We start from the raw sequence: 25354 nt of genomic DNA, 5'->3' as shown, positions 1-25354 counted from the left end.
CAGGCAAGGCACTCCACGGGTAGGGGAGTTGAGTCCCCCCCTCTGTCCACCACCTCCCCCAGTAGCGCTGCAACCCATCGCTCCGACCCCCCCCTCCTTGGGGCCTGTGGTTCCTTCGGGTGCATGGGAGACACTGCAAGAGCTTGCGGATGTGTGCAGCGCAATACTGACTTCCACCTTTGGCGCTGCCCCACCCTCTGTGGTGGAGTCGTCCGTCCCTGCACCCCCAAAACCTGCCCTACCCCCTCCTGTCCCTGCGGTGCCTGGTCCTTCCCCACATGATGCCCCCACCCCAGTCGATCAACCAGAGGTATCTAATGTGCAGGCAAGCTAGGGGAGACGCGTGGCCATGTGTCCCCCCCAGGACTTTGTGTCTGGACTGGCCTATGGCCTTTGTAAATAGTGTCCTTTTCTACTTTTTGTTTTCATGCTGAATAAAGCATTTTGTTTTTACTTTGCACACGATTGCTTTTCAGGTATTGATGTTGGTGCTGATGCTCCATGAGTTGGGGTGGTGATCATGTGTTGGGTAGCTGGGAAATGTAGTAGTCTGCTGCTCATGGGGTGGACCCTGGTATCTGCGTTGCATCACAAGGTCTCTGCAATGATTCTTTGGTCGTGTATGCTCTTTGTGTTTTGAGACATTGTCCCAAGGAGTGTTCCTTCCTCTGTGGCACCTGACATCTTCCCTGCAGGAAGTTGCACCATTGTTGTGCTGACCTGTGTCTACATTCCCTTGGTGGCTGATAGATCCCTTCAACTATGTCCATGCATGCTCAGCAATGTGTCCGGCTGCATCGTCTGTGCCATCCTTGGTAGTCACTGTACTTGTGTATAAAGTATGTTGCCATGCCTCCATGGGGAAATGGTCCCTTTTCCGCACTATGCATGTGTGTACTCCCAGCCTAGCACACATATGGTACTTGTTCTGCAGGGTATTTGGTCACCTGACTGACAATTGTGGGCATTGCATCTGTGGGAAGTCCACCCTATTCCTTCCATGGGAGACAACAACTTGGTGGCTGTGCCAGGACCTGTACATTCCTATCAGTCCTGGAATGTGCGTGACAGTGTGTGTTTCCTTTGGCTCTCTTAGTTTTGTGGGTTTCACATAACTATACAGTCTTGTGACATGATCTCAGTGTGTGTATTGTGCTGCATCCGCCAGGAGTGGGTATGCATCTGTCATTTGTCATCGAACCCACATGTGGTGTGTCATGCAGTGGGGGAATGACATCCATCCTCATGGGAGTGGGACACTGCTGTCAGTGATGTGTTGATATGGCACTCTCAACATAGTCGCACATTGGGGAGGCGTTCATGGACCCATGGAGTTGTGGTCATCTGAGGATGATGCACCCACCCCTCATATGTCAGGGCACTGCTGGGAGTGATATGCACCCACCCCTCATATGTCTGGGCACTGCTGGGAGGCCTCTGCACCCACCCCTCATATGTCTGGGCACTGCTGGGAGTGATATGCACCCACCCCTCATATGTCTGGGCACTGCTGGGAGGCCTCTGCACCCACCCCTCATATGTCTGGGCACTGCTGGGAGTGATATGTACCCACTTCTCATATGTCTGGGCACTGCTGGGAGTCCTCTGCACCCACCCCTCATATGTCTGGGCACTGCTGGGAGGCCTCTGCACCCACCCCTCATATGTCTGGGCACTGCTGGGAGTGATATGCACCCACCCCTCATATGTCTGGGCACTGCTGGGAGGCCTCTGCACCAACCCCTCATCTGTCTGGGTACTGCTGGGAGTGATATGCACCCACCCCTCATATGTCTGGGCACTGCTGGGAGTGATATGCACCCTCCCCCATGTCTCTGTCCACTGCTAGGAGTCCTGGGCACCCACCCCCATGTCTCTGTGCACTGCTGGGAGTCCTCTGCAGCCACCCACCCACCCACCCGCCCCTTTGGTGCAGTACACTGCTGGCCTGTGCATACACACACACCAATATACTGCTTATATGCTGCAACAAGCCCTATGCCAACATTCGTGGCGTGTGTACGCCTTGTATCCATTCTGTACTGGTGCCGTAGGGGTACGGGTGGGACGGACCCTAACCCCGCATTCATAGGGTGTACGGGCCATACCCACGCTCTGAGGGCGTGGGTACAGTGCGTACCCCTCAATCACCACTCCAATGGTGGTACGGGCCGTACCCACACTCTGAGGGCATGGGTACGGCGCGTACCCCTCCATCACCACTCCAATGGTGGTACGAGCCGTACCCGCGCTGTGGGGGCGTGGGTACGGCCTGTACCACCATTGGAGTGGTGATGGAGGTGTACGTGCCATACCCACGCTGTGGGGGTGTGGGTACGGCCCGTACCACCATTGGAGTGGTGATGGAGGTGTACGCGCCATACCCACGCTGTAGGGGCATGGGTACGGCCCGTACCATCATTGGAGTGGTGATGGTGGGGTACGCGCCGTACCCATGCTGTGGGGTCGTGGGTACGGCTCGTACCACCATTGGAGTGGTGATGGATATGTACGCGCCATACCCACGCCCCCACAGCATGGGTACGGTCCGTACCACCATTGTCGTGGTGACGGGTACGCGTCCACGTCCATTTCCGTTGTGACAGTACGTAGGGAATGGTGGACACGCCCCCCCCCCCCAAAGTGACTGGAGCCAGGAGGTCATGTATGTACAGGACATATTTACAATTTAACTTGGGTGGGGGTTATGTTTCCTGCCCATGCCCCCCCCCTTTGCCCCTGGGTGTTGTTCTGACCTTCTGCGGCGTCTGCGTGGGTTTCTGTGCACCAGGTTGCAGGCTAGGAGGGCCGGGATGACACATAGGATGGGGTCCATGGCTGTCCGTCGCGTACCGGTGCTCCTTCTTTGCTTCGTCCTCAATTTCCCGGCTGTTTTTGGCTGCCGTAAAAAATGGTCCGTGCAGAGTGACGTAGGCACGAATTGTACTTGCTGGTCCGTAAAACGCTGGCTGACTCCATCCGGACGTCACGTACGCGATGTCCCGGATCGGAATTGTGGGTATTTTTTCGCCGCACGTACTTTTGTACGAATCTCACGGAAATGGTATTTCTGTACCATTCGTACTTGCTGGTTTGTAAGGAGGATTTCCCGGGTACGAGTTGTACGGAGAAAACGCTCCGTACGACCATTCGTACCCGGGTTTTACAGGATCGGAATCGGCACCTAAATGTAATTTTAATAAAATAAATTTAATATACATGTTATTAAAATATTACACATAAACTTAATAAAAAAGTTAAACACACAAACAATTATTTACACAAATATATTTATATTAAAACAACTAATAAACTATTATTTTAAATTTACGTTAATAAATCAATGATTTAAAATATAAAAAAACGAAAATCTGTAATAAATTAAAACATTAAACTATTAAAAATATATTAACTTAAATTTCACAATACAGTCAGTGCAACAGTATTGAAAGTTTTGGATAGCAGAGGGGTTAAAATAGCTTTTCCCACTCCAGTGAATGCAACAATAGGGAAAGTGCTGGATAGCAGAGGGGTAAAAACTACTATTCCCACTTCAGTGAGTGCAACAGTAGGAAAAATGTTGGATAGCGGAGGGGTAAAAATTCCTATTGCAGCTCCAGTGAGAGCACAGTAGGGAAAGAGTTGGATAGCGGAGGGGCAAAATTACTATTCCCACTCCAGAGAATGCAACAGTAGGGAAAGTGTTGGCTAGCGGAGGGGTACAATTTTTTATTCCCACTCCGTTGACTGAAAAAGTAGGGAAAGTGTTGGATAGCGGAGGGGTAAAAATTACTATTCCAATTCCAGTGGGTGCAACAGTAGGGAATGTGTTGGATAGCAGAGATGTAAAATGTACTATTCCCACTCCTGTGAGAGCAACAATAGAGAAAGTGTTGGATAGCGAAGGGGTAGAAATTACTATTCCCACTCCAGTGAGTGCAACAGTAGGGAAAGTGTTGGATAGTGGAGGGGTATAAATTACTATTCCCACTCCAATCAGTGCAACAGTAGGGAAAGTGTTGGATAGGGGAGAGGCAAAAATTATTTTTCACAATCCATCAAAAAAAACATATATATTAAAAATTAAGAAAAAATTATAAAAATAAATCAATAACATTTTAAAAATTGAAAAAAATATTAAATATATAAAAAGAAAACATTATAATATTAATTACATATAACAAATACCGACAAATATTATATAAAATTAAATAATAAATAAATAAAAATATTTTAACCTCTTCAATGCCTATGACGAGCTGGTCTCGTCATGGGCCGCGGTTGCGCTGTGCCCATGACGAGACCAGCTCGTCATAAACCCCGCCCGCTAATGAAAGCGCCGGCACAGGGCGGGGAAAGGGGCGGGCACTGAAGGGGTTAAACTACAAAATATTTACAAACAAAAACCTTAAATCAAACATAAATGCATTTATTTTATTTCCTAACCTATAACACCACACCAATAACAACACACTTCAACATTTTGAATTAAATTTACTTCCATAATTAACATAATTATTAATCAATCCAAAACATATTATTAAAAAAAACTAATAAACATTAATTAATTACTCATACTTTAACACTATAATGTCCACAACACACACCTAAATTAAACTATAAAATAATAAAACACCATTACAACTTATTTTTAAATTAAAAACTATTGCTATTAACAGATAATTATAAAGTAATTAAAATCTATTTACTACCCACCCTCACCCCTATAAACACCACAATACACAATTACACAATTGCGATAATACATTTTTATTTAATGTAATTATTATCAATTAACAAATAAGTATTAATAAAAAATACATAAACTTCTTAACACCCTTTACCCATATAAACCCCAAAACACACACCTAAAATTAATTACACAATTACCATAATTAATTACCAAACAATTAATTAACAATCAACTAATAATTCATCAATTAAAAATTACAAATAAATTACTTCCCACCCTTTAGGATAGGATAGGATAGAATATATGTTTATAGAGCGCTCGAATGCCGAGGTGTCTTGGCGCTGGTGTAAATGGAAGTGTTGCAGCCTAGGTTACAAAGCCTATGTGAAGGCGAACAGCCAGGTCTTTAGTTCTTTCCTAAAGAATTGTCTGTTTGACTGAAATCGCATGGCTGTTGGCAATTTATTCCACAGCTTTGCTGCACAATTAGAGAAGGTTCTTTCACCCCATCTCACTCTCCTAATCCTATCAATCTGGAGAAGATCCAAAGTGCTGGATCTTAAGGAACGGACTGGGGTATAGGGCCTAAACATTTTTTAAATATCTTTCGCTCCCCCACCATAAAATGCTTTGTGGACCAGGCATAACGCATTAAATTCCACTTGTTGCTGAATGGGAAGCCAATGGAGAGCTCTGATTCCAGCAGAGGTTGGTTGACATCTCGGTATGTTTAATAGCAACCTCGCGGGGGCATTCTGCAATGACTGCAGCCTACTCATCTGGAGTTTGTTTATCCCCAGCAGCAAGCCATTACAGCAATCAAGCTTGGATAGTAGGAGAGCCACTACCACTGTCTTTTGTAATTCCTGCCCAATGAAAGGAAAGATCTTTTTCAAAGTTTTTACTAAGAAGAAGCAGGAGGAGGTAAGACTATTTACCTGAGCGGAGAAGTTTAGTTGGCAATCGAAAATAACTCCAAGGTTTCTGACTTTAGAGACAGGACTGGGGCATTCTCTTGCTTTCATTGGCCACCAGGAATCATTCCACAGGGGTAGCCCCTTAACAAACTCAATGACCTCCGTCTTGTCAGTATTCATTTTTAGGAAGCTATGGTTCATCCAAGTCATATTCTCTTCAAGGCACGCATGAAACCTGATAGCTGTATCTTCAGGCTATTTGGCTATAGAGATTATAAGCTGCGTATGACACCAGAGCAAAACCATGCTTCCCAATAAGTCTGGCCAGGGGCATCACGTAAATGTTAAACATTGTTGGTGACAACGCTGATCCCTGTGGGACCCCACAGGGCAGGTGGAAACTGCCTGACTGCATGCCCTCCCAATGCAGGCTCTGCTCCCTCCCCTCCAAAAATGAAGATAGGAGGGACAAAGCCCGACCCCCAATCCCTACTTCCCGCAGCAGCTGTACTAACACCGTGTGGTCCACGGTGTTGAAAGCCGCCGATAAGTCTAATAATACAAGGACTGTTTTGCCCCCTCTATCCACTATTTCTCGAATCTCCTCATCTGCTACAATCAAGGCAGATTTGGTAGAATGGTATGATCGAAAGCCATGCTGAGTCGAGTCCAACAAATTGTTGGTGTCCAGGTATTCAGTTAGTGCCTTATTCATCGACTTCTCCAGAATTTTGGCTGCTATGGGGTAGACGGGCGATCAGACGGTAGTTCTTGGGGTCCATAGGATCTAAGGTAGGCTTTTTGAGAATAGGCCTAATCGTGGCATTCTTCCAGCAGACTGGGTAGCTACCTGACTCCAGCACTTGATTTATTAGCGGGGTCAGTTCATCTCCGATTATACTAGCGGCCAGATACATCACTGTGGCAGGGCAGGGATCTTTGGGTGAGCCCGATTTTATAGAGAGGAGGAGTTTATGGACCTCCTCTTTCGTGATTGCTGGGAAACTAGTTAGCCTCGCATCTAGTATATCTGCCTCCACGTGTAGTAGATCTGGCTTATCTGGGCCTATTCGAGCATTCAAAAGGTTATCATATATTATTTGAACCTTGTTCTGGAAAAATATGGCCATTTAATTGCACATACTTTGATCTGGTTGGAAAGTGCTTGCCTGCTGAGATTTAGAGAGCAGACTAACCGTTTTAAAAAGTTCCTTAGGAGAGTTACCAGCTTCCTCAATTTTGGTAGTGTAGAATGATCTTTTTGCGGCAATAATTGCCTCTTTATACTGTTGGAGAGCAAGATTATAGAGTATTTTCGTACCTTTACTGTAATCCTGCCTCCACAGACGCTCCGCTCTTCTACACTTTACTTTTAAGCCCTTCAGTTCTGAGCTATACCAGGATGACGTAGGCTTAGGTCTCCTGACTGTCGACCATTTTTCCGGTGCCACCCAATCAGCCGCTATCCGGAGCCATTCATTGAACCGAGAGGCTGCCTCATTATTATTTTTGACCAACGACAGAGGGACATGGCTAAGAGCTTGTAGTATCTTCATGTAAGGTTAATACTGTTCTCCTGTATCTTGTAACTAGCTGCTCAGCCAGTGTGAGAGTTCTATGTGGAATGTTGACGTGACTGGAATGTTGGAGGTTGGTGTGGTGTGAGACAGTTGAGAGGATGGGCTGAGCAGCTAGCAGGCTGCTCCTGGTGGGGCTAATCTATGGACTTTACTAACTTAATAAATACGCTTAAGATCTATCCTGGCTATGTCTGCTGTGTCACATCAACCTATGGAACCAGGTCACTTCAGAGCTGTTATCAGATCGTCCGCTTGAACTTTGTTCCAGCGCCTGGTCTTTACCTTCACTGGTTTTGTTTGTGTTTGATGAGTTGACAGAAAAACCCTAATGTTGAAATAAATTGCAGAGTGATCTGTCCATGGAAGGGGTACCACTCTCGACACAGTCGTCTCTGCGTTATTAGAAAAGACGCCGTCTAAGATGTGGCCGGCCTGATGGGTAGGTTCCAGAACTAACTGGCTAAAGTCAAAAGCTGCCAAATTGTCTAGTAATCTCCCTGTATCTGAGTTATCAGTGAGTTCCATGTGATAATTAAAATGACCGAGAATAATAAGAGGGTTAGGGTCTATGTAAGATTCCAGGTGCTTCATTAAAACCTGCGAAAACGAGGCCTTAGGTCCAGGAGGACGATAGATCAGGAGTCCCTGGAGGTTAAAATGGTTGATTAAATTAATAGTAAAATGCAGTGCTTCCGCCGGTAGATCCCTAATAGCGTCTACTCACATTTTTAGGTGTTCTCGATGAATTATCGCTATACCCCCTCCTCTACCTTCCTCCCTATCCTGTGATGTGACTGCATAGCCCTTTGGTAGCACTACATTCCAATCTGGACTCGAGGCATTATCTGTCCATGTCTCGGTAAGAAAAATTATATCCGGTTTTGTGCTTTGAATCAGGTCTTCAATCTGATATTTGTGTTTCCCTAGAGAGCGTACATTCACCAAAACACATTGCATATACTGTTCCTGAACTGAGTTAAGACCTCTATGCTCATCTTGCCTGGGCAAGTTATTGGGCATGTTTCCCATATCTCTGTCCTTCAAGACCTCCGACATCTCAACATTTGGAAATCTCAACCAGAAAGAGCATTTGGGGCAGACAAGCTCACCTGGGTTCTTGTCTTGCTAAGCCATGTCATGCAATTTGCATTAATCTGAATCTAAATCCAACAACTGTTGTCTACTATATATCCCAGGTGTCCCACGGCCAGGGGTTCTAGTGCTGGTCGCGCTCCGGGCGCTGACGGGCGCAGTCGTGTTTGCCTTTGGAGAGACTTTGGCGCGCGAGCAGCGCGCCCGCTATGCGCAGCCACTGCGCGGCTGCCCCAGTGTGTCTTAAGTAGTTTACGGTGCTCAAACAACTAGCGCGTCAACCCCGTTGTGGCGATGCGGACCCGCCTAACATCCGGGTACCGCCAGGGCCGAGCAAGATATGCAGAGGAAGGAAATACGGAGTGGGAGCAGCCAGGTAGAGCGTTAAAAACAATATTTATCTGAACAGTTTTAAAAGATCAACTGGATTAAAACCATAGCAGCAATATGTGCAAAAGCGCAAAGAGCATGACAATAGAATATAAGTAATGAAAGGCAGGCGGCAGTCGCAGTCGGCAGTCACTAACACTTACAACCGCTGCGCGGCCGCCCCAGTGTGTCTAAAGTAGTTTCCGGTGCTCAAACAACTAGCGCGTCAACCCCTGTGTGATGCGGACCCGCCTAACATCCGGGTACCGCCAGGGCCGAGCGAGAAATGCAGAGGAAGGAAACACGGAGTGGGAGCAGCCAGGTAGAGCGTTAAAAACAATAGTTATCTAAACAGTTTTAAAAGATCAACTGGATTAAAACCATAGCAGCAATATGTGCAAAAGCGTAAAGAGCCTGACAATAGAATATAAGTAATGAAAGGTAGGCGGCAGTCACCATCGGCAGTCACTAACACAACCGCTGTGCAGCCGCCCCAGTGTGTCTTAAGTAGTTTCCGGTGCTCAAACAACTAGCGCATCAACCCCTGTTCGATGCAGACCCGCCTAACATCCGGGTACCGCCAGGGCTGAGCGAGAAATGCAGAGGAAGAAAATACGGAGTGGGAGCAGCCAGGTAGAGTTTTAAAAACAATATTTATCTAAACAGTTTTAAAAGATCAACTGGATTAAAACCATAGCAGCAATATGTACACAAGCGCAAAGAGCCTGACAATAGAATATAAGTAATGAAAGGCAGGCAGCAGTCACTAACACTTACAACTGCTGCGCGGCCCCCCAGTGTGTCTTAAGTAGTTTCCGGTGCTCAAACAACTAGCGCATCAACCCCTGTGCGATGCGGACCCGCCTAACATCCGGGTACCGCCAGGGCCATGCGAGAAATGCAGAGGAAGAAAATACGGAATGGGAGCAGCCAGGTAGAGCGTTAAAAACAATAGTTATCTAAACAGTTTTGAAAGATCAACTGGATTAAAACCATAGCAGTAATATGTGCAAAAGCGCAAAGAGCCTGGCAATAGAATATAAGTAATGAAAGGCAGGCGGCAGTCGCAGTCGTCAGTCACTAACACTTACAACCGCTGCGCGGCCGCCCCAGTGTATCTAAAGTAGTTTCCGGTGCTCAAACAACTAGCGCGTCAACCCCTGTGCGATGCGGACTCGCCTAACATACGGGTACTGCCAGGGCCGAGCGAGAAATGCAGAGGAAGAAAATACAGAGTGGGAGCAGCCAGGTAGAGCGTTAAAAACAATATTTATCTAAACAATTTTAAAAGATCAACTGGATCAAAACCATAGCAGCAATATGTGCAAAAGCGCAAAGAGCCTGACAATAGAATATAAGTAATGAAAGGCAGGTGGCAGTCACTAACACTTCCAACCGCTGCGCGGCCGCCCCAGTGTGTCTTAAGTAGTTTCTGGTGCTCAAACAACTAGCGCGTCAACCCCTGTGCGATGTGGACCCGCCTAACATCCGGGTACCGCCAGGGCCGAGCGAGAAATGCAGAGGAAGAAAATACGGAGTGGGAGCAGCCAGGTAGAGCGTTAAAAACAATATTTATCTAAACAGTTTTAAAAGATCAACTGGATTAAAACCATAGCAGCAATATGTGCAAAAGAGCAAAGAGCCTGACAATAGAATATAAGTAATGAATGGCAGGCGGCAGTCACAGTCGGCAGTCACTAACACTCGCACCTATAAACACTAAATCACACACCTAAAATGTATTACACAATTACCATAATTATTTACCAATTAATTAAAAAATAATTAACAACCAATTATTAATTATTTAATTAAAAATAAATTACTCCCCACCCTTTACACCTATAAATACAAAAACACACCTAAAATCAATTACACAATTAATATAATTCTTTACAAATTAAATAATTATTATTAATTAACAACAAATTATTTATTAATTAATAACAAATTACTTTACACTGTAACACTAGAATATCTGAACTAAACAAATATTAATAAATAAAAAATAATCAATTATTTTTTATTTAATTGAATTACTTCCCACTCTATTCCCCTATAAACTCACAACCCGATACGGAAATAAAAACACAAAATTCAAATTAAAAACGACTAAAAAGTTAACACATATATTAAAAATACAAACAATTCATACAAAAATCATACATCACATACATTTAAAACATATACTAAAAGACATAACACAAATTAAAAAATCGATAGTTTTAACAACTATGTTTTTGCAAACGATATTAAACACGTCAATATTTTTAAAATCTATATTACTCACCTTAATTCGATATTCTTGACCACGATATTCTTGCTGTCGATATTTCTAACCCTGGGCGTAGTGGGCGTAGTGGGGCTACGCGGAGGGACTCAGAGGTACGGACAAACTCCATGGCCCTCTGTGCAGCCCCGCTATGCCATACACCTCCACCCCCCCTATATTATTAACAATAAATGATACAACTAAGTAAATTTAAACCACTTACCTGAACTGCGGCGTCCCCGGGCTGCCCTTCTCCTCTTCATTGATGTTTCTGCTTATTCTTGCAAAAACTGCGCATCAGTCTTGACCCTGCTCCCCATTGGAACAGTCTAGTTCAAACTGCCAAGCCAGGTCATCCTTGGACAGGAATCAAGCATCCTGGTACCGGTTTCGGGGTATCACCCCTCATCAGCCAGGCTAACTTGAATCCATTTGGCTGTGATCTCTTCCCATGGGAGCAGGGTCAGAAATGATTTGCATATGGCTGGGTGTAAACTGGAATGGTGTGGTGACCAAAAAAAGAATGGATTTGGTCCCAGATCTCTGTACTGGCGGTGAGTGTTTGACATTGTTCAGCATTCCGTCCATCATTTGTTCTTTTTTGCATTTGTTGCCCTAAGTGGGATGGGTATACCCAGACGTGGGTCCCGTCCTGTCCATGCCACAGGAGTCAAGCTATCCTGGCTGATGAGGGGTGATACCCCCAAACCGGTCCCAGGATGCTTGTTTTCCAAACTAGGTAGAAACTGTCCTGTAAATTCGGTCTGGACTATTTCCATGGTGAGCATATTCAAGACTGATTTGCATATGTCTGGGTTCCAGCTGGAATGGTGTGGTAAGCAAAAAAAAGGGTGGATTTATGCCTTGGAGGTGAGTGTCTGAAATTGTTCAGCATTCCGTACATCATTTGTTCTTTTTACATAGTGAGTGCAGCCCTTGCAGCAATTGTTCTTTTTAGGCCTTCCGTCCTTGCATTTGCTGCACATAGACGACTCCTGCCCCTTTAAAAAAAATTATGAGACGACCTATAGTGGTCTAACTGCACACACTATTGAGCAGTGGAGGGGGAGAGAATCCTTTGCTGCACAGAGGGTGAGGCCATTATTGCAAAGCATGCAATGCATCGAAATCAGCCTCTAGAAACGTCAAGCTTCTTCTCTCTTTGGTCAGTTTGAATTTCAGCAGAATGCCAAAGTAGCAACAACTAAACCTTTTCAATGTTTTCATTAAGCAGAATGTCATCTGTACAAAACGTATCGTGCAGACTTAAATTATTGAAATATAGGTGCAGTTAGTTCTTTTTTAGCAAAGTATCGCTCAGAGTGTAGGAGGGAGGTTTGCCTTGTTTTTGAATGTTGGATTAAATGCAGTGCATGTAAGAGGGTTACAGAGGTACTTAGAATTACACTAGATTTCAGGTACAAGAATGCACGATGACTTTAATTGCATACATCGACAGCTGCCACAGAGGTTAAACATTGGCCACAAAGTAAGTTGACTTCCTGAAATAGAACAGCAATTCTCTGATCATGGCACAGCACTTTAAGTTTACTTACACTAAACGTAACCTTCCCCTAATCTATCCCTTCTCCTAACATCATCTCTCATTCTTACAGTAAATCTTAACCTCCGCCCTTACTCTCACCAAAGCTCTTATGTAATCCACCCTATACTTCTTGCCTCACCCTATACTCAAACCTAAACCTTAACCCCAATCCATCCTCCTAACCATTATGCTAAGCCCTTAACTAATGAAAATTATATGAAATATAATGAAGCACAGTCTGTACAACTCTGAAGGTAAATACAGAACAAAGAACGAATCAGGCACGTATTTAGAGTTGTCACATGGAACTGGAAGGAGAGTTAAGAGAGATGGGGAACTCAGTTGGCTACAGTTCAGAAAAACTAATAAAGTAAAATGCACCATTTGTCCTGGCAGAAAAAAAGTACCTCTCTACGAGCTTCAGAAGGGAAGGACGACATTAAGAGTGTGTTAGAATGCAGACTCCTTAAATATTGCAGTTCTAAAGAATCTTCAGATTTATAGGTCCCAGGAAGACACAGCATCCATGCCAAGTAGTGGAAAAACAACAACAGAGATCTGAAGGCTGTCATTTTCCAAGTTGAAACAAAACGTCTCCTCATCAGACTATTATTCATTCAGGAGATTTTCCTTCAGGCTCTGCACTGATATTGCAAAGTAACTGAAAACTGGAAATAGACGAGGAAATGAATGTTGAAATATGTGTATCAATAAAGTGCGAAAATGGGATATGCCTTTCCAACGGAGAAACCAAGGGCCTCATTTATGAAAAGTGACGCATCACTGCGTGAAAACAGTGATGTGTCACTTTTCACTGCGCCCTCCCTGCGACTCCAATGATGCGTCATATTTACAGTATGACGCATCATGTCGCAAGGAGTCACAGATACGTCAGTATTTCTGACGTATCTGTAGGCGCAAAAGTGACGCATTGCTGGAGTGTGTCACAAAAGTGACGCAATTCCAGCAATGTGTCCTTTCACATGGGGCAAGCCCCATGTGAAAGGGCCTGCGTCAGTCTTACGCCTGCTGTGAGGCAGGCGCAAGATATTGACGCATTTGCACCCTAGAAGTGGCGCAGTGAAATCTCGTAGATTTCACTGCGTCACTTCTACGATGCTTACTTACGTGGGAACGCCCACCCTGCATACATTATACCTGACGCAGGTATAATGTAGCGCAGGGGTTTACAAAGTGACGCATCTAGGTAGATGCGTCACTTTGTAAATATGGCGCATCATGGCGCATGTTTTACGCCACTGGTGCGTCACAAAAAGTGACGCACCGGTGGCGCAAAAGTGACGCAGGGGCTCATAAATGAGCCCCCAATAGTTTACAGTAATGATAAAGACAGGTGTCTTAGACTCCCAGTCACAGAAGCTGCGAAGGTTTCTATTACACATGCAGAGATTAGAGGGATTGGAGAAAGCAGTGTTGGGAAATCTTTAAAGTCCTTGCCACAGTCACGATTGTTAAGATAGTACTTATAGCATTCTGAGTCGGTCAAACCAATCATTAGGCTATTTTGAAAGCCTAAAAATGTCCAATTCTTTTCATAATTGGTGTAAATCAACTCAGACCGGCTAAAACCACAGGCATCTATAGTCTCCAAAGAGTTGGAGCCATAGAATCCTACTGATTCAACTCACAGCATCGGATTGAACAAATGCGAATCCCCATAATAATGTGTTTCATGTTCCTTAGTTTTTCCTCTTTTAAAAGCGTGTACAGAAAATAACAATTTGAGGACAGAAAGAGAGACAGAAAGAGGGATAGCGAGAGAGAACCAAAAAGAGTTGAAGAGAAACAGATAAAAATAAAGAGATTGAGAGAAAGAGAAACAGACAGACGAAAGGAGAGTAAAAGGTAGAGAACGTGAGAACGTGAAAGACTGGATGATAGGACAAGACAGAGAAAGAGAGCACCTGTGCCAGCAAGACCATGCAGAGAGTGGAGAAACAAATTAGGGGGACGGAGATCGTGAGATTTTTTTCAATTTTAGTTTTAAATTAAAATAACAGTAAAACATTTTCTAAGACGGTATTGTTTATTCCTAGGTAAATGTGCCTGTTTTTGCTTCAAAAATGGCCTTATTTGATTACTGGGATAAATATTAGAAAGTCGAAGCAACAGGTGATTAAACCTAGGCAAAGTGATGATGCTGTTTGTGCTCACATGATGCTCTAAAATCACAAAATTCGCACATCTGCGTCTATTGCGTCCATCCTGGTGACCTCTGAATGTATCCTACACTTTTGGCAACAAAAGAATAATTCACACTTTCTCGGGGGCTGGAAGAAATGGACAGAATATTCAGATTACTATAGATGATATATAGAACTAGTGAACAAGAGAAGTATTCGGTCCATTCCGGATCCACTATTTCAGGGTCCCCAAAGTTGAAAGTTATAAGCAAATAAACAAACAAGCATTTGCAATGCAATAGGTCTCACATTTACCCGAGTTTAAGCTATTGGCATTGTAAATGACAATGCCTACTATTTTTGTTTTTTAAAACATAAATAAAAGGCATTGTCATTTACAATGCCAATAGCTTAAACTCGCATAAATGCGAGACGTATTGCATTGCAAATGCTTGTTTGCATTTACGCAAGACATTTTGCATCGCAAACGGGCGGATGAAAAGGCACGAACACTGGGAGTGGGGGGGCTGAGAAGGCAGGGACTGCGGGAGGGAGAGGCACGGGAAGAAAATAGTGCTCACAGTATAAATAAAACATACTGTGCAACACTCGAAGTAAAGGGGCCAGTAGCCATGGAAGGATACAAATGACGACATGCCTGTCACAGCCGTGGACGGAGTTCCGTGGGGCGGAAAGGCGATGCAGCGCGTGCTACGAAATTCGTTTTATTTCTTTTATTGTTTACTTACCTGCAATTATCCATATTCCGGTTTTTAGAACCCCCCACCCTGCCCCTCCCCCGTCCAGCTTTTCCGCCCCACGGAACTCCCTCCACGGGCCGCGGCTGGCCTGTCATAAGGAGGGAGTAACAAGCCTAAAGCCAATCGAAAGGCAGCATTTAGGAACTAAGCTAATAAAAAAGGTGGGCGGAGAGTGGGTGGAGCTTCCACTCCATACTGAATCCTGCATGCCTCGCAAAGTGAGCAGCGCATGCGCATTGCCGCTATAGGCTCGACCTAAAAAATGCATTAGTGGTGAAGTCCCAGCTTACTTTGCAAGTTATAGTCAGTAAATTATTACAAAGTGCAGACCTATCCATGTTATTTAATGAGCAAGTGCTCTTGAGCACTTGAAGAGAGAAAACATTTTTGGGTGTTTTCATAAACAAATCAAGAAAGATTGCAAGTAAAAATCAATCCATGCAAAAGTGGGTAGATGTGCATTCGTAAATTGTCATTTCTGCCTTGTTTCTTTGTGTAATACTTTTGTGTCCGGTTTTGTATTAGGAGTCTGAATTACCATTTTTTGGTTTTTTTTCAGCAGTGAAACAGAAGAAGCTTAACGAGATTATAAGCAGTTTAGCCACATAAACTATTGAAAGTGAAGGCAATAAATATACATTCATATTGGTGGATGGAGTCAATAAAATATATACAGTGCAATGCATGTGTTATTTCTAACCGAGAACTACTTTGATGTCTGATTACATAGGAGAAATGCGTGTTAGAAGAAGTTTCCCTCTGTTTACAGTATTCAGGATTGAACAGTTTTGCTACTTACCGTTTGCATGTTCTCAGGTTTGTTTCCCGCATTCTGTAGATCAGTGCCTTTGCGTAGACAAACGATGAATGGTCACTGATGTCATACACTACCACAACCCCATCAGGCCAGAGCAGCTCATCAGTGAAGGATAGCTTTCCTTTGCTTGGCTGGAAGACAAACACAACATCATGTAATATAAAACGCATAGAATTCATCACTGTGATATATGTCAAAGTTCATAACAAGTAAATCAGCTTTTCAACCATCTGGCTGACGTAGTTAATAATGATGCCCCTAGATTGGCTACAGGAAGAGTGCCCGCTCTGATGTTTGCCGATGACACTCTGTTGTTATCCAAAACATCATCTGGCATTCAGCGTATTTTGGATGGCTTCCTTGCATTTTGTACTGCCCGAGGCTTGGAGATCAACTTGGATAAAACCAAGTTTATGATCTTAAATCCTCCAAAACAGACCCGTCCAAATCCCACCCTAAACGGCTCCCCTCTTGAGAGAGTCAGGACTTTTATCTATCTTGGGATCACCCTGACTGAGCACCTTGACAGGGGTCCACAAATCTCAAAATCAAGGTTGAAGTTGTCTCAAATAGTGGGAGGGATTAGCAAGGTCCAGCGCATCTCGGTTTTCAAACCAGTAGCCCCGGTAGTTGAAATATATCGACTGCAAGCCAGAACTGCTTCATTGTATGGAGTTGAATTATGGGGTCACAAAAACATCACTAAACTAATCATGGTTGAGCAGGGCTTTATGAGAAGTCTTGTGGGTTTGCCAATAAGCACACCGCTTATTCCCCTACGATTCGACTTGGGGATAGAACCTATTGAAGACTTAGCAACTTTGCGGCCCTTGCTCTATTGGAAAAGACTCTGGACGGTGCCAGAATTGGCGTCTTATAGAGAGGAATTTATGGAGATTTGGGCTCTAATTAAAAATAAGAACATTCCTTGGTTATCCCATATTCAGGACCTTTGCACAAAGATCGGCAGGACCGATCTTTGGGAATGTCCGGAGGTATCCTGCAAAAAGACATCCAAAATTGAAATTACCGGCCATATAAGGCAGCTGAGATTACTTACCCTTCACCGTTCATGCTCCTTGGGGAAACTTACTACAGAGTTTCTCCTAATAAAAGCCGAAGCAAGAGCAGAGGTTTTCCTAGATGTAATCTACCCACCTCTTGCAAGGAAACTCTACTTACAGTTAAGGCATGGTAGCTTACCGCTTAGGGCATTCACCCATAAATGGGCAAAACTAGAAAATGCTGCCTGCCCGGCTTGTAACCATAATCAAGAAGATATATGTCATGTTCTGTTTTTTTGCCCTGCGTACCAACTAATAAGGAAAAAGTGGCTTATCCCCTTATGCAGGAATCTTGGGTTTAGACACTGCATGCACGCATGCAGGGTCTTAACATATGACACTCACCCCCCTATTGTGTTCGGTGTGTCCCGTTTCTTATATGGTTTATGGCGTAGAAGGAAAAGTTTTTTGTAATGATTTTTGTCTTTTTATCAAATTAGTTTCTTTGATAACACCAGTTTAATTCATTCTTAACTATTGTATTAACTTGATTCTATTTATTGTTTTAATGTAACATGCAATTTTGCTTGTAATTTTACTTGTGCTTTTATGGTCACCGACCGAAATAAAGTTATCAAATGAAATGATAACAAGTAAATCAGCTTTTCACTAAAATGCTGCTGATTTTTGAGACTGCACATAAATGATTTCGCAAAAAAAAATATATTGTTGCTAGCCGTCTACCATATACTATATGTCTGGATAGCTCAAATGGAATCAGTGACATGCTTGACATTGTTTTAATCAAGAGACAGATTGATGTAAATTGATTGTATTTTTGTTTTATTGAATATTGTGGCTTACAACTAGTAACAGCACTTCCATTATATCCAGGATATCCAGGTTTGCTGTCCTAAAAGCGGCTGAATCAAGACTGGCACAAGCATGGTTAGTTTATGTGTTAGAAATGGGATTTCTGGTTGGCTAAGGCTTGTGCCAAAGCCAGGCAGAAACCACCACTCTAGTCAGGGCAAGGAAGTTACACGCCAAAGATAACCCCTGCTCACCCACTTGGTAGCTTGGCACGAGCAGTCAGGCTTATCCAAGAGGCAATGTGTAAAGCGTTTGCGCGCGCACACAGCAACAACACCCCAGGCACACCACAAAAGGAACTCCACACAAGGTTATATATAAAAATAGCCTTTGTATTATAATAAACACATTAGATCATAGTCACATAATATACACTGTGCCAACTGGCACTGGCTACTATTTACAGGGGACTAATTACACACGACAGGGCCGCTGGGGCCACTGTCATAACCATCACAAATCACCAATTGTAAATGTAGCACAAATAATAAATGTAGAGCACAACCAGTAACTACTGGTGAAATACTGAACTGAGGCCTAGATCATGCAACGTAAATCACACTATGCAATAATCCTCACATTAGGCCTAAAACACAGTATGCAATCACTGTATGCATAAACCCATGAGATCTAGAAACCATTAGCATAACGCAGCATTATGCATGAATCATTGTAGGCATCACATTAGGTATAAAACATCACCTCAATTACATTAGGTAATTACCAGCATAACCACAGTGTGCCCCAAGCGGGGGCACAACACATGAAAAACTGTCCCCAGGCTAACTGGCCTCTCACTGGGCTCCAACGCCCTATGTCCATCAGTGTCAGGGCTGGCTGCGCATGCAGCAAAAGCAGAATGCGCAAAAGATCAGGCCTAAACGTGGCAGCTGCCCACTACTTGCTGGGCAGCTGTAGAAATGAGCCTGGGCACCGAGGTGCCCCTTGAACCCCTCTCAGGGACTCAAAATGAAACTGTCCCCCAAGGTTGCAGCTGCTTGCGCTCTCGCAGGGCAGCTGTGACAGAAATGCGCAAATAAAGTCTTGGGCCCCCACTGGTGCTTCTCAACAAAGTCTGCCCTCACGTTACAGCTCCCCGCTATGGTGGCGCAGCTGAGGACACAAAACCAGCACCGGCACTCACTGTGCCTCAGGAGCCCCACTGGGACTCCAAAACAAGTGGGCCCAATGATGCAACTGCCCGCAACTGCGGTGCAGCTGGGTATGGAGATCAAGCCCCGCTGTGCCGCGAGTCCCCCACTGGAGCATTTCCAAACAAAGTGCCCCCAATGTTGGAGCAGCCCGCTCTCCAGCGGGTTCGCTCGGAAACCCCCTGGCACCGACAATGTGCCTCGACCGGGACTCGTCAATACTTGCAGCCTCCCAATCAGCCCCACTCGCTGGGTCGATCTGGTGCGGGGCGAAGTCTCCTCTGAGGCAGTTCCTTTTTGGGATCTCGGACTGCGGCGGTGAATTCCTTTCCACAAAACCAGTGATGCGGGGTGGGCACCCGTCACTAATTAAATTCAAAGGGTTGCAAGAATATGGGGTGGGCATCCGCTTTCAGTGACACTCAGAACGTGGGGTAGAGTTTGAAGAACACCAATGCGGCGATAACGTTGGGTGGGCTCCCGCAAGACGATGAAAATGCGGGGGATTCCCCAGGCAGCCTCTCAGTGCTGCCAATTAAAAATAGAAGCGCTCTCTATGTGCTAGGGACCACAATTCAGCAAAAAGTCAGAGGGGCAAGCTGGACAAAATTAAAGCGCTGCTCCCAAGAAGCACAGTGTTCCTCAGCAATAACGATGTAGCGCTTTTCAGCAAGAATCAAGGTAGGGCGCTCAGTCCAGAGAAAAGTCCTTTAAGAGAAATGGGGCAAAGGCAGGGCCCAGGCAGGCCAGCTCACAGGGTCCCCCAGCAGGGAGGCAGTCCCTAGTGGCAGTTCCTCCTGGAGCCCAGCAGCAGCAGCAGGCCCCCTCCTCAAGTCAGGAAAAGCACACCAACAGTGGGGTCACAGCCCCTACATTTATACACAGATCCCCCTTTGTCACACAGCACAGGGCTGGGGGAAAACCAGATGCAACTGGTTTGGGGGAGCTTTGGAGAACTTTGTTGTGCTCAGCTTCTCTCTCCTTTGTCAGGTGGGGGCTAGGTGCTCAGATTCACCACAGGGGGCGGAGCCAGCATTGTGGAGGGAAGGCACAGTCCTATTCAGGTCCCAGGTGCAACTCCTCCCTCCCATCTAGATGTAGATCTCTCTATTCACCACTGGGCTGACTCACCCTGGCTCCTGGAATTCCACACACCATAAAGCACCTGTCAATCACAAGCCAGACATGCATTCCACATCAGGCAGGCAGGTACACAGCACTCATAAATGCCAACTTCTAAAAGTGGCACTTCTCCACCAGTCACAATAAATCTGCACACACCATTGCACAGCATTTATTCTCACAAGTTCGCACATACTAAACTTGATCCTGCACTCCTCTCACACCAGGAATTACTATGGACACACATATTCCCCATGCATTCCTATGGGAGGGCAGGCCAGTCTCACTAAATGTATCACAGAGCGCACGCACTTTACACTGGGACACAGTGCTAAAGTACCTAGGGGTCTAAAACCACTAACACTAAATAGGGAAAAAGGCTAGGATAAATGCAAAACGTTTAAAGGTGAACCTGCCAAAAGGGCCAGGTCCAACACAATGTATATATAAACAGTTTTTTAAACAAAATCTGGTTTTCAAGTCAGTTCAGTTGCATACATTTGATGACTCTACCAAAAGAAACTCCTCACAGACAGAGTTGACAGTGTGTCTGATAGCATGGGAAATTCATTTATATTGTGGAGCAAACTACAGAATTAACAGAGTGGGTTGTTGCTATTGTGTGCAACATCGCAACAGAATGAGCTTTTTGGCACACACCAAAACTAGAACACACCACCTGTAAGAGTTTAGGTTACTGAATGAGAGGGGTGAAACCCTACCCAAGCAGGAACCAAAGTCAGGGTGAAGGCACAAACAAGCCCTAAATTAACCTATGCTCAACCCTTGGCTTGGCACAGAGGAGTCAGGCTGCAATGTGCAAAATATTTGTGTAACACTTCAAACAGTAACACAGTGAAAACACACTACAAAAGGATCCCACACCAGTTTACAAAAATAGAGTAATTTTTAATAAAGAGTAAAACACAAAAATCCAATCAGTAGAACCAGAGATATGCAGGCCTTTAGATTTCAATGTGAATAGTGCCAAAAGGTGCAAAACGCCAACTGCAAGTATATGGCACACAAGACTGTGACAAAGTCTCAATTTCAGGCCAACCGTGATGAGGCGTGGGCTGGCTACGGTGACCTAGTTAGGCCTGCTGATCAGAGTACCTTCTGCCCTGGTTGCTGAGCGTTGTGAGGTTCCGTGCCAAGAATGTGTTGTTATGTTTCATATAGGTACCCCAATATAGGCTCAGGCAGCATCCTAACCTCTCACCTATATTTCCCCTGCCATTTCACTATAGAACGGTTTTTGGGACTGACCATTTACCTAGTTAAGGTACTGCTAACAGGACGTGGGGTTTTACCTGAAAACTATCCTTATCCATTCTGCATGAGGATTCTTGGAAACTCAGCAAGACTACCATCTCCGGCATAATAACTATGTATAAGGGTCAATCCTTCCATCATCCTAAGTCCGACATGACACAGCACGGTAGCTCCCCTGAGGGTACCACTTTAGGTATATAGACACCATATCTTTGCTGAAGAAGAGAGAGGAGAAAAGGTACTTCTATGCTGACACACTGACTCAAGACGCTGAGGTTCCTGCCCCAAATACTCCAGATCGCAGTGGTCTGACATCCCTCGTGGGGTGTCTATCTCAAGACTAAGACGTTGTCCCACAGTCTCTCACTTCAGGTAATGGGGTTGACTTTATCTTAGAGGGATTTTTGGCTCTACATCTACATACATGCTAGGTACATTTAGGTCCATCTAGTAAGGGTCACATCGTAGGAGTACGCATTTTTATACCTGCCTGTATTCATTGTTTTTGCACCATGGTGGAAATCTACCATCCTTTTACTCTGTTGGTACTTATAATCATTTATATCTGTTTCTGTCTTATGGTTGTTACAGCACACCTATTTAACACTAGAATGACACTGGTTCAATAAAGGCTTATTGAAAACGTCTCCACCGTTTATTCTGTGTATCTCTCTGAGACAAAGTGAGCACGAGTGACTGAGCGAAAAGTACTGTACTGTTTCCACGATACCTGATGGGACATAGTAGTCATGTTCGATAGTTGCCAAGAACTATTCTCTCCTTGGTAAGAGGGGTTTCTAGTGGCACTGTGAGCTAGTTGGTATACAGGCTAACATATCCGGTGGGGGTGTCTGGAATCAGTCTGGACACCAATCCCATAGTCTATGTTGTCCAAATGTGCAGATCCTATATAGGTTTATAGGAACTACACAACAGTGTCACGCATCCAAGTTCAGCCAGTTCTGAGATCCTGCATTGCCGATGAGGATCCTGTCAATTAAGGCTTGTGATGTAAAGTCTGGTGTTGGGGGGGTGTCGATCGGGTGAGGCGATCCTTCGGTTCTGAGTAGCTATGAGGCTGCGATGCAAGAACCTGCATCGTCAATGAGGCTGCTATCAATGAGGGACGTGAGAAAGTTTTGCACAGGCAGTGGTTCAGATGCAGCTGCAGGTCAATGTGGAGTCCTTTGAGTTGGGAGAACCCTGGCAGCAGAGATGATGCATTGCTTCCACTCTGGTTTGAACCGCAAAGCAGAGGAGATCCTTAGGTTCTGCTCAGTCCACAGATGGACTGGCAGAGCACCTTCTGGCCCACTTTCAAGGGTCCAGGGCTGAAGTGGTACCACTCTTCAGGTAGGATTTACAGATGGCAAAGTCCAGGTGATGTATTCAAGGTTCCTCGAGCCTTTGTCCCTAAGGCTCTAGTCAGGCAGGCAGCCAACTATCCCTTGAAGTCACTTTGGGGTCCTGAGTTGAACAGCTGCAGGTTCATTCCTTTTTACCCAGGCACGAGGGCAGCAGGTAGCAAGTCAGCACATCATCGCAGCAGTTGCTTCAGATCAGCAGTCCAGCAGAGTGACAGTCATTTCAGCAGCACAGCAGTTCTTCTACCTGGCAGAGTATCCACAAGTCCAGAAGTGTACTGAAGCGTTGGTAAAGGAGGACTTATACCTGGTGCCCTTACTCTGGACAGTGGGAGAAGCTATTAGAAGTTTCCCTTTGTAGTCCCCAGATATCCTGCTTTTGATGTCCTGGCTCCAGGCTAACTACAGGGGGTATACAGCCCTTTGTGCGGAGGCAGGACACAGCTCATTCCTGCCAGTGATAGCCCATCGAGGTGCACATAAGCTCTCTGTTGTGTGTGGCTGCCTAAGAGGAATACACAAAACCCAACTGTCAGCTACATCCAGTCATGTGACCCAGAGATAGGCTGCAGGAATTAAATAGCTGAGGAAGAAAAATGCCAGCTTTCTAAAAGTTAAACCAAACAAAGGGGTGAGGCTCATAGACCCAGTGAAGCTGAGCCTGTAAACTAGTTTAATCCAGCAAGAAATGCAACACTGACATATCCTTTGCAATTTTGCTTCATTCGTGGATGCTTAAATCAAACACAGCAGTCACCTTTTATTTCTTTGTTTTGTATATGAATGTTATAGGACCATTTGTTGACACACACAAAAGATCACATACAAAGTTATCCACATAAAAATCAAAACAGTAAAAAAACACATAAACACAAATTAAACAAGCCACAATTGACAATGTTACTACAACACAAATGATGACTCACAAGACACACAAATAAACAGTTAAAAATGTTTGCAAATTCAAATGAGAGCTAGAAATTATTATCAATGAAGTCATAAATACAATTTAGAAATTCATTACATTGCTCTCATGATAAATGGATCAGGCACCTCTAAAGAAGACATAATTATAACAACCAGTATAAGTTTTACAGCATTTAACATTTCATAATGCCCTGGATTACAGTGTTATTTTTTCAATGTTATTATTTCAAATCATGTAATTAATGATTTACAGCAGGTGCTCGAATAGTGGTCAACGCGTTTCCTTATCAGGGTTCTCCTCAGGACATGGACCTGGTGTCTGTTTCTCAAAAAGACTGGTGATTATATCACACTGCAGGATTCAGTTATGTTCACTTGGAACACGGTCTGATTCATTAGTGAAATTGGGCACGGCATCTAATGCAAAGGAATTGCATGGTGGAACACATTGGCAAAAAATGACTCTATTCTGGCCGTGGCATGGCTTGGAGATCTCAGTTACTCCACAATTCAGCATTTGACAGCTTTCTAAATGTGCAATTTTTAAAATTGTGATATAATGCCCAACTTAACCATAAGAGAGGATTGTTTGCTTCAATTCTAAAGATATATCAACAATGAACTGGTTACCTGTTACCATTTAGCAATTACAGCTAATTGAATGTAATAAGGTAACTCCAATGGTAACATATTGGAGAGGTAGGCTTTGCAGTAGAGAACATTTAATCTAAGAACTTATCACCACCAGGATATGCAAAACTTAAAATTACCTCTCGTACTTTTGTAATACATTGTACCCTGCCCTCTAGGCTGATCAGGACCTACACTATGGGTGACTTATATGTATTAAAAAAGGAAGATTTGGGCCTGGCAAAAGATTTATTTTGCCCTGTCGGCATGGCAGTTTAAAACTGCACACGCAGGCTGCAAGGGTAGGCCAGTGACATGTTTAAAAGTCTACCTAAGTGGTTGGCACAATCAGTACTGCAGGCCCACTAGTAGCATTTAATTTACAGGTTCTGGGCACATGTAATTCCACTTTTCATGGAACTTACAAGTAAACAAAATATGACAACTGGGTATAAGACAATTCTGCTATGTTTTAAGGAGTGAGCACAAGCACTGTAGCACTGGTTAGCAGTGTAAAGTGCACAGTCCTGAGCCAGCTAAAAAATATTCAGCAAAAATAGGAGGGGTGAAACATTTTGGATGACCCTGCAGAAAGGGCCAGGTCAAATAGCACCACAATCATCATTTTTGTGGCATGTGCTTTTCTCAACAGTCATGGACGTAGCTTGTGGAAATTGGTCACCTCGGGCACAATAATGAAAACGCGAGCCCACTCAAATGACATCTTAGGGCAGATTTATTTACACTTAGCGCAGGTGCAAAGTCACAAAAAGTGATGCAAACCAGCACAAATGGTTGATGTAGTACTTACTTTCTG

At 44.4% G+C, this 25354-nt stretch overlaps 1 protein-coding gene across 1 annotated transcript in view; it reads right to left on the bottom strand.

Moving 5' to 3' along the window:
* Positions 1–25354, bottom strand: part of RERGL (RERG like) — a 209798-nt gene that overhangs the window by 41504 nt on the left and 142940 nt on the right. The window contains exon 4 of the mRNA XM_085652674.1: positions 16174–16322. Within this exon, the coding sequence (XP_085508800.1) occupies positions 16174–16322 (149 nt within the window). The remainder of the gene's footprint in view (positions 1–16173; positions 16323–25354) is intronic.

This window comes from Triturus cristatus, chromosome 4_1 (genome assembly GCF_964204655.1).
Source record: "Triturus cristatus chromosome 4_1, aTriCri1.1, whole genome shotgun sequence".
Classification (NCBI taxonomy): Eukaryota; Metazoa; Chordata; class Amphibia; order Caudata; family Salamandridae; genus Triturus; species Triturus cristatus.
This window is presented reverse-complemented; position numbering and strand designations above follow the sequence as displayed.